The sequence below is a fragment of the Gavialis gangeticus genome, unplaced genomic scaffold, assembly GCF_001723915.1.
Source record: "Gavialis gangeticus isolate Ggan-Ray unplaced genomic scaffold, GavGan_comp1, whole genome shotgun sequence".
NCBI lineage: Eukaryota > Metazoa > Chordata > Crocodylia > Gavialidae > Gavialis > Gavialis gangeticus.
This window is the reverse complement of record NW_017728964.1, coordinates 13961589-13974424: the sequence shown is the minus strand read 5'-3', so window position 1 is coordinate 13974424 and position 12836 is coordinate 13961589. Positions and strand designations below refer to the sequence as shown.

General features: G+C 42.8%; 1 protein-coding gene across 5 annotated transcripts in view; it reads left to right on the top strand.

The window, feature by feature from the left end:
• The window catches only part of SAP30BP (SAP30 binding protein), an 81731-nt gene that overhangs the window by 13626 nt on the left and 55269 nt on the right, over positions 1–12836 (top strand). For 3 of the 5 annotated variants that reach the window (XM_019503470.1, XM_019503461.1, XM_019503453.1), the window contains exon 3: positions 2742–2789. The exons of the other annotated variants lie outside the window; for them this stretch is intronic. In XM_019503470.1, coding sequence (XP_019359015.1) covers positions 2742–2789 — 48 coding nt within the window. The remainder of the gene's footprint in view (positions 1–2741; positions 2790–12836) is intronic. 5 annotated transcript variants of the gene reach the window in all.

Here is a 12836-nt window from a genome sequence, read left to right as displayed (position 1 = left end):
CAGGATGGAAATTATGGTGCTTATGTCCCTTTTCTTTATTTTTCATGGATACAGAATTCACTTACTGCTTCAGTGTGTATTGATATGGCAGTGTTTTTTGGGGTTTTTTGTGTAGATCTGCGTGGCTTTTTGTTCGTTGTGAAAGCATGGCATGTTCCTAACAGCACTTAAATACCCAGATGGCTGCTTTGTGTGATACCTAGGATATTTGTACACAACGCATGACGTTCACAAGGCATCTAATGGCCAAGTATAGATCCTACACACAGAAGGGCAAGTTATTTTGTCATGGAGCTGTAGGGGCTGTAACCCTGTGAAAATCCCAACTGATAGGAGTGGGGACATTAATTTAGAATTCTAGCACTAGATTACACTAGAAGGATTAATCTTTTCTATCTGCCTCAAGTTAGTAGGGATCTGAGAAACTTAAAGTACCTTTCCTCCACTATAACGACTGAACGGAGCGAGGTTTTGTTTCTTCTGTCTTGCCTGTCATGAGAAGTTTGCTTACCTGTTATCTTACTCCCACTTCAAGTGTCTCACTCCTCTGAGGCAGGAAGGGGGAAAAAAGATATTTGTTGCTGTAACTGTTCCCCACAAAATCTGTGTATGTGTGTGTGATCGTAGATAGTTGGGATGAACTTCATGCCTGTCTCAGCCACTGCTCTCAGCTCTCCTAAGCAGCAGCTGTCGCTTTAAAGCCAGTGAAACTATTACCTGAACAGTACAAGTTAAATTGACTTGGTTTAGTTAATTCCATACTGCTGCTACCTGGAAGAGCTGTATATGATGGCAGAAGTCTCATGGCAGATGCTTTGGGTGTTCAAAGGGTGAACTAATGCAGTTTCTTAACTTCCTAGAGGCTGGATTTCTATTTTTTTTGTTTTGCATTCATAGGTGTTAGAAATTTTTTAGAGAGAGCTTAAATCTTGAAGAAACTGGTGGCTTAAATCTAACTGTTCTTCATCAGGAAAAATCTTTTTGTCCAGCATGGGCAAGTAGGTTTTCAAAGATCTACAGGTACAACTTCTTTGAAGGTAGAATGTAGTCCCACATCATCTTAGAAGTGCAAGAAATAGAGAAGATGTCCTTTGCATATTCAGTTCTTTCTACAGATTCTCTCTTACAGGGGTTTTCTCTGGTTATTGCTTTCTGTAGCCTCAATGCAGTTACCAAAACTGTCTCTCACTTTATAGCCTATCATAGCAATGGAACATTAGTTTCTAGGTTTAACTTTTTTCCAGGACCAGCATTGGACCTTCCTAATGGAAGGCCCTTTCTTCTAGAATTTTCTTTCTCTCCTTGGCCATCCCAGTTGGCATTGGTTGGTAAGCTGCTTTCTTCAGGAGTAGTTGTGGGTATAGATTTGTAGTGTAAATGATTCATATACACTGAAGCTGTAGGTTTTTAAAATCTCTTTTAAAAGCAAAGCCTGTGATATTAAGATCTCATTATTTTTATTATTATTATTGTTATTATTATTATTATTTTTAGAGCACTGCACCCCATGTTCACTCCAATCTCAGCCATTTTCAACTAGGGCAGCAAGGTGGTGGAAACACCAAATTATTCAGCTTTGTAATCCTTGTGTACCTAGGTGATATAATTGAAGTAACTGGCAAGTTGATGTGCTCCCCTCTCCCCAACCTGGGCAGGGGGTAGTGGAGGGGCAGCCCAGATGGCAAAGCAGCAGCTCAGGGCCTTCAACACATGACCTGAGACGGTGAAGACTGAGATGGCACTTCCACTGCAAATCCCTCCTTTCACTTTTCTTGCAACTTCCTTTAAGTTGTTTCAGGCCAAAGTTGAAGAGGAATGGAGGAGTTTGAGGGGAATCCATTCAGCCTCAAATATGTGAGCTGGAAGAAAATATATGTTCTTAAAAATGTGGTAGCTCTTGCACCTGGTTATGTATTTGTATCTAGAGGGAGCTGCCTTGTAATGGTCAAATTAATTGGCTAGCAGAACAGTGTACTCTGCAGTGACAATTGAATCTATCGTGAAAGCCACAGGACCCTTCTTGGATAGTATATGGTGGTTTCTGTTTGGCATTTTGTCCGTTACCTGGTTTTATTTTCTGGATCAAAATGATAATTGAATGAAGCCCATTAAGTAAAATTCTTCCAAACTGACCTTGTTCCTCTTGAGTATTTGGAAGTGCAATACAGTGCTTGATAAAAGCAAACTTGCTTCCTGGGGCACTGAACTGTAAATGAGCAAGATCTGGTGTCTGCTGGCATCACCAGATCTTTCAGACTTGTGGGGCTTGGCTACTGTCACCTAGGCTGCATGATGAGTGGGATGGCAGGCAAGCTGTGTCTTCTGTGTTGCTGGTGTGTGCTTTAGAGTACAATAGGTCTCACAAATGCTGCTTGCTCTGAGAGACCTGCTAATGAGGAGCAAGTGCAAAAACATTGGAAGAGCCAGAATTCTTGCTTGACAAAAACTTTCTTTCTAGTTCTGCTTCCTCCTTATTGTCTGGTTTTCAGTAAAGAGGTGCTGCATGAACTCTGGGGGTGGGATGTCTGCTATGCAGAGTCATGCTTTGGCTAAAAATCCTTCTTTCTGTGGCTTGTAGAATTTCTTTGGGGCGCTCTGAGGGGAGGAGGGGGATTGAGACTTTAAGCTTAAGCCATCTGTAGCTTTGTTGTTGGGCTGTCGAATTCAAGCCCCTCAGTATACATTTAGTAATTTACCAAGCCCACTCTTTAAGCTTAATCCTGTAAATTCTTGTCTTGTAGGAAGATGACGATTCAGAGACTGAGAAACCTGAGGCTGGTGACCTAAAGGTATTTGGAAGTGTGGTGTGGTGGGGTGGGGAAGCTCTTCACAAAAGAAATAAATCTAAACAGCGTGGCTTCGTTCCTGGCTTGTTTTGTCACGTAGTTAGTTCAAGCTCTGACTTATTTTTGTACTTGTGACACAAATGTTCAAGACCTTTTAATCCTAGCTTGTGGGAGAGATTTAAGGAAGCAATAGTCATGTAACTAGACCTGTGATTAAGCTGAGAGTCAGGATCTGAAGTCCTGGATGAGCTGTACTGTGAATTAGATCTGACCTGGTGGGAAGTTGTTAGAAAGAATCAGTGCAGCGATGTGCATAATACAATACAAGCTTATCACAAAATGATCAGAAGTCTGTTGTGACATACATGTCTGAATGCTTCTATTTAGAAGTTTTTGCATGAGAAATAGCTCAGTAGAGGAATCTGTTTGCAATGGGTTCACAGCCTCTAGAAACACTTATAATATGCACTGAGAGACAGCCCAAGGTTTTATGGTAGCACTGACTAGTGGTGTAGCCGTGGTGGTCTAGGAAATATGAGGCAACAGTCTTTGCAGGTGATACGTTTTTTTTATTGGACCAGCTGCAAGGCTGGGATACTTACTCAAACTTTTGAAGAAGAATGAATGAGACCTGAAGAATGTGGTGCATTCAAAAGCTTGTTTAAGTCTATCTTGCAACCCTGCAGTTAGTCCAATAAAAGGTACCACCCACAGAAATCCTGGCTAAGCTTTTTATGCCAGACTGCTCAGTCATCCTTTTTAATAAGAATTTGTGTTCAAAGCTATTTGACAGTGAAAGAGCACTATTAATCCCAAGTTGGGGATTTGCAAATAATGGCCTTTAGAAAAATGCCTTGTACCTAAAATTGTGTCACTGCTTGCACTGCTGGCATTCAGTTGCTGTGTAACAGAGCATGGCAACACATTTAAAGGCAGGAAATATGTGGATGAGCTGTATCCACCAGAAGATAGATAAAGAGACATGTATAGATAGGATATAATCATGTTGGAGCTTGGTTTGGAAGCTAGATTAATCCCCATAACTACATGAATGTGCAGCAGGATACTGAATGAGTATAAATTGCCCAGGGAAGACTTTTACCTGAGGACCTGTGTCCTGTCTCTTACCTAAACTTTGTAGAAGGCAGGGTAAGATTTGCATGTCGTGAACTAAGCAAAGTAGATAAACTCTGCAATCAGGCTTCACCTCAATAAATTGGAAATTCTGTGGTAGCTTCAAGTAAACGCAAAATAGAGGTTTTTATTGGATAACATGTACATGACTGTAACTTCAGTGTTTTGGTACTCTGCTTGAATGTATTTGAATGTACCACCTAATCAGTTCACCAACTCTTTGCATCAGTGTAGGTCCTTGCCGTTGTATCGGTGAAGGTCTTGGTAGCTGGGTAGAACAATGGGTTCTTTCTGCCCAGGGAGGCATGAGACATGCCTGAGAGGTTTTGCCACAAAATTGGAGGCTGAAGCTCTAGGTAATGGGCATGGAAATGTTTCCTGGGGAGCAAAAGTGACTTTCAGTTTAGGAGAGGGGAAGGAGGCCCCTTCAATGTCATGTTCCTCATCTCGACACTCAGCCGTTCCAATTCCCTCTCCTAAATATTGGCCACTGGAATCAGTACTGTTGGCTGAGGTCATCCCTGGATGTATTTCTTGCTAGTTGTTTGAAAAATACTGCAGTGGTTTGCACTTGCTTCAGATTTCAAAGGTTTTCACAACCAAAACTGCTGGATAGGCTTATTTTAAACGAAAATTGAAAAATATGTAATGGGATCTGGCCCTGCTACAAAACAAAGGGTCTTATTGCAGCTTCTTGTTTTGCACCTCGTGTGAATAAAAAACTTCAGTCTCCAAAGGAGTTGATCCATATCAGCAATAAATTCCTAGCAGATTTAAGCAGTAAGATGCTGCCACTTGTAGCAGTGATGCATTTATTTGAAAATAGCTCAGCTGTATTGTTTGCAGTCTGTCAAAGCATCCTCTTTTTCCATATTTTCTAGCTGTTCTTATTAACAAATGATTAGTGGATTAATCCTTTTATCCATGAGACTCTCCATGCATTGAATGCCAGGGACAGCTCTACGTATTAAGTGCCAGAGCTGCAGCTTTGAAACTGTAAACAATGGATTCTCAAAATACAGGTAAAAGTGGCAGGAGGTAGTCAATGAATGTCCCTGCACGCACACTTCTTTGTAATGGGCAGTGAAAGGGAAGAAAATACAGGGAAGGCAGATGATGCACTGAGATTGACTTGAAGGCCATGCAGTACGTGGGAGCTGGGAATATAACTACTGGGAGTTCTTATTCTCACATTGGTACCTTAACTTTGGAGCATCTTACCTGCAGCTTCCACTGATCAAACCGGTATATCCTAGCCTGTCAGCTATCAGCCAGTGACCTGCTGCTGCAGGGAAGGTAAATGGCTTTAAGAGCAATCGAGTCCTTTTAAGGTATTGTCTTTTTATCAATTTAAGTAGACCATGGCTGTTTAAGAACTTGCCCTTGATTTTTAGCTTTCCAGTACACTGCTCTGTTAGAATCAAGTGCCACTCACACCTGTTGTAGGGCAGAACAATTGTAATTAATGGAAAATCCAAAACTTTCTGCTCGAGATGTAGCAGAGTAATATTGCCATGCAGTAAATCTATAAAAAGGACTTTTCACCAAGGAGTTAACATTCCCTTTCAAATACAGTAGTCACGGGAGATGGTCCAATTCATGAACTGGAACCCAGCATCAGCGAGAAGGTGGAGAGCATTGGAAAGCTAAAGGGAAGGAGGGAGTTGCATGGCTGATCACAGCTGCAGCAAGACATAGAAGAAGGGTGTGTGTCTACAATTGAAATGAAAGCTGAGAGAAGGAGCCAGGTTTGCAGCCATCCTCAGGGGCACCTGCATGATTTTGTTGGGGGTACAATGCCATTCAGGAACAGAACTGCACACAACCTTGAAAGAAAAAAATCCATCATTTGGAAAAAGAAGAAAAGTAATGGGCATTTTAAAATTTTAAAAAATCTTATAAACTGGAGGGGGAGAGAGTTATTACACTGAGCTGTGAAAGAATCCAACTGAGAGCCTGTACATAGTTTCTCATGACAGCCTGTACATAATTTGTGGTGATCTCGCTGAGGGCATGAATGTGGAAGAGGCTCTGTTTGAATTCTCTGCCCAGTTTAAAGAAGAACTAAACACTTATGTTCACATACTGCAAAGATCATTCAGAAAATACCCCTTTTCTTACCTGAAGAAGGAAATCTTACCTTTTAGGCACAGGATGAGGGATGGAAACCAGGATTCCTTTCCTAACTATGCTGAGGGATTGTCAACCATTGAGCATTAAGACGAATTTAAAGTGCAGTAGCTGTCCCTGCATAATTTAATGTGGGGCATTCTTAGTTCACATGAATGTAATGAGGGAACTCTAGATGTAAATAATCCCTTAATGTAAATTTGGGCAAATTGTTTAATGTCTGTTGACCCATCCTGGAGTTCTTGAGACGTAGTGCTTGCAGGCCTTTGAAAAGGAAGTGATATGTTTTAATGCAAATGTATGTAACTTCTCCTGAGATTGGAATAATAGCACCAGGCTCTTATATAGCACTTAGCTGTTCTCACCGTGCTTTACAAAGGAGGCCAGTATCATTATCTACATTTTGCAGGTAAGGAAACTGAAGGAGCAATTTAAGGAAAAAACTTGATGAACATTTCCTGGTGGGAAAGAAGACAAGCTAAAACCATTATGAGGCTAAGAAGGCAAGTTAGAACAGGTGTCATCCCCTCCCTCTTTGCCTTTTGTGGTCACGGGTCCAGTATTATGTACAGAGATCTTCCCAAGAATGACAAGACTTATCAGTGTGCTTAATAAAATACATAGTTTGCCCCAGATTTTAGGTTAGGTTTTAAGTGAGCATCTGAACAGCAGTCCCCATTCCATTTAAGCCAACGTCTCTGAAGCAGTGCTTCAAAAGATAGATAATACCCAGATTAGATCTTTTTCAGTTGCAGGATGTAAAAATTCCTTTGGCCTCAGTATAGAACTTGTCAGGTGGTAATGCAAACCCAGGTCTTAGCTAGCTGGACAGGGGAGCATCTCTTTACTTGTGGTTCATGAGACTGCCCCTCACCCTGAAGTGTTCGTCCTCTCACTTCTTTCCCCTTTCCTTCCATCTTGGCATGGGATGAAAGACATGGAGATAAGGCAAGGGAATTTTTCAGATTCCAAAGTTAACTTCCCTCACTTGTTGGTTTGAGGTAGTGATTCTCAGCCAGAGTGCGCTGCATCTCGGGATGCCTTGAGATCCTTTCAAGGGTGCCACACAATATTAACACTGTTAAGTGTGCAACGGGATTCACAAGATCAACCCAGAGATTGCAAATGGGTATCCATAGTGTCAAACACACGTTGACCTCTTGCATTTTTTCTGAGTTCTTTGCAACAGAAAAATTGCTCTATTATTTTTTCTGCACTCAAAAATGAGTACAAAATTAAGAGTTAGCACTTTCTCAGGGGATGCCTTGTGTCTAAAAAGGTGGTGAACCGCAGGCTTGAGGTGTATACACCAGTTACCTGTGGTTCCTAATGAAGGGAATACCAGAAACACCCTTTTGGCTGTTTTTCTGTTTCCACTGTGAACTCCAAGAGATGCCGGTGCTGATCTTCCCCCTCCAGACAAGGTCCTGCCATGTGAGCCATCCCTGGGTTCCTACCAGACTGGAGTGCTGTATAGAAGGTAGGTCGCTATAAATAGCACACAGCTTGTGGGCTACATTTGCAGTAGCTGAGAGATTCCTTGCAAAATGTTTATATTAAAGGAAGTCCTGTTTGAATTAACACCAAGTGTTTCATACCCTACTTTTCCAGCAAGTGGCAGTATTTTTCTGTTTTTATTTTTTCCTGTTGCTTTGATCATTTAACACCAGGGAGGGAAGAAAGCTTTAATCATGGGTGTGGCTGTGGAAAGCAGCTTGATTTAACTTTACTAATAACATTGAACAACTTGGGCATTTTGTTGCTTCACATAACAGTTCCTCATGCTGGAGAGCTTCAGCCACTTGGTTCTGGAAACATGTATTAAAGACACAGGCTGTGCGGGTCTGTGTGCTGTTGAAAGAGCCTGCTGTGGCCCTTTCAGAGTTTAGAGCCAGGCTATGTGCAGGAGATCAAACCCAGGCTGCCCTATTGTACAAAGAGATTAAACAGCTGCTGTGGATCAGTTAATTGTGCCATTATTCACAAGCAGCAAGCCTACATTTGGCACTCTTTCTAGCAGTCACATCTGTGAGCATGTGGTGAGAGCATGAATGTCAGCTGCTGGCTTTGTCAGCTTCAGTGTTGGATACTAGCTGAACAGTAATTAGGAAGGACATTGAATTTCTTCTGATTTGGATGGGGTTAGGTGAGGAGAGGACTCCTGGTAGTGGCTATATCCTGTGTGTCGGGTCCGTTCCAGAGACCATATAAAGGACTTTACAATTGATTTGCTGTCCCTCAAAACCACAAAGCCTGTGAGAGGCCTGTTGGGTGTCACTGCTGTTCTAGACCAAAGCTATAACATTTGTTCATAGTTGGGTAAGACTATAATTAATAATGCAGCTTAATATTGAAAGGGATCAGGGAGACTGAACTTGGAGCCCACCTGGACTTCATGCAGACAGCACCAACATAGAGAAGTGGCCAGGTTTTTATCACCCCACAATTCTCTTCTGCTCACATAGCCCTCCAGTCTTCAAACAAGAGCATTTCCATTTACTAACTGGGTAGGGACACTGCCTCGCTTATCTCAGCCATAGATAAATGCAGCATGAAAGACTGGACCAGCTGCACCTTCCTCTGTCTTTAACTGCTAAACTCCTGAGCAGAAAGTTACAAGGACTTTTCACATTCAAACACTGAAGAGACGTCAAACTGCTCTGATTTTTTTTTTTGTCTCTAGCCTCAGGAGAAAAATTAAGGTCCCCCATAAATGGGACGTTTGGGCTGGGAGAAGGGAGCATCAGTGAGTGGAAACTGTACTTTTATAACTTCAGGCGGCAGGTTGAAATCTTCCTTACGCTGAGCAGACAGCTAGCATGCAGGTAGTTTGGCTGAATAGTGCTCTCTTGACTGGAAGTACACAGTGCAAGTGCTGATAATTGTAAATTTATAGCAAAAAAGACCCTTTCTCAGAATGGTAATAAGCAGTGCTAGACAGATTCACATCCTATTAGCTAACTAAGGTCAGAGCGATCTGCAGAAACCAGGGCATCCAGTCACTGCCAAACCCTCCTTGCTTTTGGGAATTTTCCTCGGGGAAGACATCTCCTTGATCTGAAACTTTGTATGCTCAGACTAGCCCCAGATCCCTCTATCATGCCTTATTTGCAGTGAATGAGCAGATAACCCCCTTAACTGTAAGCAGATTCCTGCTTTAAAAATATATTTTCAGGCACATACACAGATCACATTTAATAGGAAGGGAAGGAAATGATTGACAGAGCTTGAAAACATGGGGTGTCCCGCTGCCTCCACCTCTTTGGGCTTTTATTCTCTTGAATTTGGCTGAGGGAAAAGAAAAAAACGTGGTGGTTTTGAATGAACACGGGTCTAAAATGTGGCATTCTGTTAGCTAGCACTGCTTTTTGTTTGGGTGGGGAAGAGTTAAGCAGCTGCATAGTCCATGCAGTTTGCTTGGCTTGTTGTCAGGGGTTCAGATATTGTTACTGCCTAAAGATCCTGGTGCCTTTTTGGCTGGTTATTTAGAAATGCCCTTGCTGAAAATGACCTGGGCTGATTGTGGAGCATTGGGATAGACCCTGGGCCTCCCTAGAAGGACTGGGGATCTGACCTTGTGGGGCTGGGATGGCTAAGGGGTGACAGTGTTTTAAGCAGTGACCGCACCCAGCAATTCCTCTTGGCTAGCTGCTTATGTCATTCACTGGGGAATCATTAACTCCCAAACCCGGATTAACACCCTGATTACTCTTTGTATCAGCAAGTTAATTGTTGCCACTCCCCTTGCAGGTGAGTGTTCACTGGCTTTGAACACTTGTAGTCCTTGGAGAAGTCCTTTCCTTACAGAACCCTTCCCTCACTTTGTATTGCCGTGGAAAGCTCTCAGGTTAGTCCTCAATGAAGGTTTCTGAGGAATATTGGGGTCGCCAAGAGAAACCCTGCGTTACAAAGTGCATCTAGTCATCCGCCACTGGATAACCTTCAGAGACATGTTCAGCTTTTGCTGTAATCTTGGTCTGCCCCTCCGCTTCCTCCCCATAAAATCATTTGTAGAGTGAATTGATGGTCTTTTGGTTACCTCCATAAAGGAGAGAAGAGCGATTATTGTCATTCATGGTTTTGTACCAATATGGAGGCAGAGGTCCTGAGCAGAAGAGTGATTAAATTGCTCTTGTCATCCCCTGGCCTCCCTCAGCTGTCCTTGTTGACTTCAGGTGACAGTTCTGCTGTGTAAACAGATAGGAGTGCACGCTATAAAGGAGTCTGTCATTAACTCTTGCATTTTCTAGCATTTCTATGCTCAAGGCTATGAAACAAGCTTTCTTCAGGCCACATTCTTGGTGTCTGCATTACCTTTTGCCCATGTTGCCAGCACCATTAAAAAAAGAAACCTCTTTTGTCCTGAAGTAACTTCATTAATCTTAATTACAGTGGCAGCTGTCTTACTGGAAGTGCTAAGATTGTTTGCCCACTGAGTTTCTTTTTTAGCTCAGGCCAATGACTTACAGTGTTCTGGTAGCTTTTGATCCACTCTCAACTTGGACACATACAGCTCTCAAATGCAGGGAACAGAGAGCTGGTACATCAAGAATCTGTGTTAGCATGTTTTAAAAAGATGAATGTTTTAGAGGTTTCCTGGATGGCAAATCCTGAAATTAGGCTTAAGAAATCCTCAGTCTATTCAACGGATGAGGGGGACTTCCTTTAAAACATTGCTTGGGAATTCTGAAAATTTGTCTCATTGCAGAGCCTGCTTTGAAACTGTTCCTCAGTCCCAAAAGCTGTGCGTTCCCAGGGGAGTTAAGCAGAGAGGTCCTGTATTTTGTCTTCTCAAAGACATGCCTGGGTCTGGATTGTGAATATGCTTTTTAGCCCCGGCTTTGGTGGGAAGAGTCTGAATTGATCTTTTCTTTGCAGCACTCATCACATTTGATGTTTTTAAGTGACTTACAGCTAAAAAAAATGGCTTACAATAATACAGGAATAGAATTATGTCTTTTGACCCTTTTAGCTGGTATATTTTTTCCCCTCTTGGCTTCCTGCAATTGGAACACAAACGTTGACTTCCTTTCCCTTGTAGTTTGATCATGTCACACTGTCTGATCCGTGTGTTTTCAGAACATCAGTAGAGATTCATGTCCCCAGATGCAATGCCAAAGACGGACTTGTCTTTCTCTAGCTGTTTGGTACCATTTGGCTTACTGGGCTTGGCTAGGGAAACCCAGAGGTGGGATAACATGGGTGCCGCAGACAGCAACAGCACTGAAATATAGTTGGCTATTCCAGCCAAATACTTGAACAGAACAGCCCAGGTCTTTTCCAGTATCCCAAGGGTAAGCACCATATGCAACAAGGTGGTTACCCACGTCCTTGGGACTTACCAAGGATATGGTGAGTATGATCTTTGCCCTTGCCCTTGCAGTTCAACTCTGTGGGTTTCCTGGATAGGTGTGACTGTTGCCATATCTCCAGTGCTTTGTTTCCAGCTCACTTCTGTATGCTTGCTGACACAGTGTGTCAAGCTCAGAAGTGATGAGGTTTATGGGACAAGGTGCAGACTGGACAGTGGCAATGTTACGTTTTTATGGCGCATCTTTCATGCAAGTGTCACGAAGCAACCTAAGCTCTTCAAGTTTCCTTTGGAAGAAGCTGACACGCAAAAGTTAATTTATTAGTGTTACCTGAGGAGTTGCTGGCTGTGCCTTGCCTTTCTTTTCAACACAAGACACGTTGTCTTCCATCTTCTTGTTAAGAAACCAAGGGTTGAGGCTTCCCACATGGTAGTACTTGGGGAAAGGAGGAAATCCAAATTACATCAGTTTCTCAAGCTGTCCTGAACCTCTGTTAAATTGAGCATGCTCTGTCCATCAAACTAAAACAATTGGTACATCTCTCATTGTCTGGTCTTTATAGGTAGACAAGATTGGTTGCATTCATGTCTGTCTGAGAACATTTGCAAATGGTAAGCACAGGGTGATGTGGAAGAAAGGAACCTGGTACAGGCAACCCCTGCTTAGCGCTCTTAATTGGTTCCTGAAATCAAGTGAAGTCAAACGTATTTGATGATCCAAGATGGCGACTGGAAGTGTTTTTACTGACCCAAGATGGCAACCGCAAGCATTATAACGAAACTTGCTGAACGCTAAGTAGAATCAGGTATCAATTTAATATGAGCATTATAGCAAAATAGCACTAAATGAAACAGTGTTAAGTGGGGGTTGCCTGTGTTCTGAGTGGGTTTTTATTCAGTCATCCTTCCCTTTCTGCCTCCAGCCTAGTTGATCTGACTGTGAAGAGAGGCAGATCTTTACATTGTTCACCTTGAAATTTTGGGTTCAGGCTGCAGCTCCAGTATTGCCATCCGCACTGTGCCAAAGCTCATGAGACAGACTCTTAAAAAAAAATCAAGAGATTGGCACGTAAAATCATGAGATGCTATTTTTGTAGTGTGTGTGTGTGTGGGGGGTGTTATTTGTGAAGATGTTGGGGATGTGGGGGGGGGTTGGAGCCTGGAGAGGGGGATCTCCACACCCTGGCAGGATGTGGGGTACTGTGGGTCAGGAGTGAGAAGCAGCAGCAGGGCTGGGGGGCCTGTGGCTTGGGAGTGAGGGGCAGAGTGACCGACACAGAGACTAACAGACTGTGAATTCAGAGAACCACCTTTTGCGAAGTGTTCGGAAGATGAGACGCATCCAAGTATGTGCCTACTCACTCCTCCCCCGCCGGGCATACAAGCCACAACAGACTTCACTCCCTGAAGTGCTGAATACCACAGATTATTCTGTAGGTGTGGCTCGACTCCTTTGGAGGGGATTTTTCTCTCTG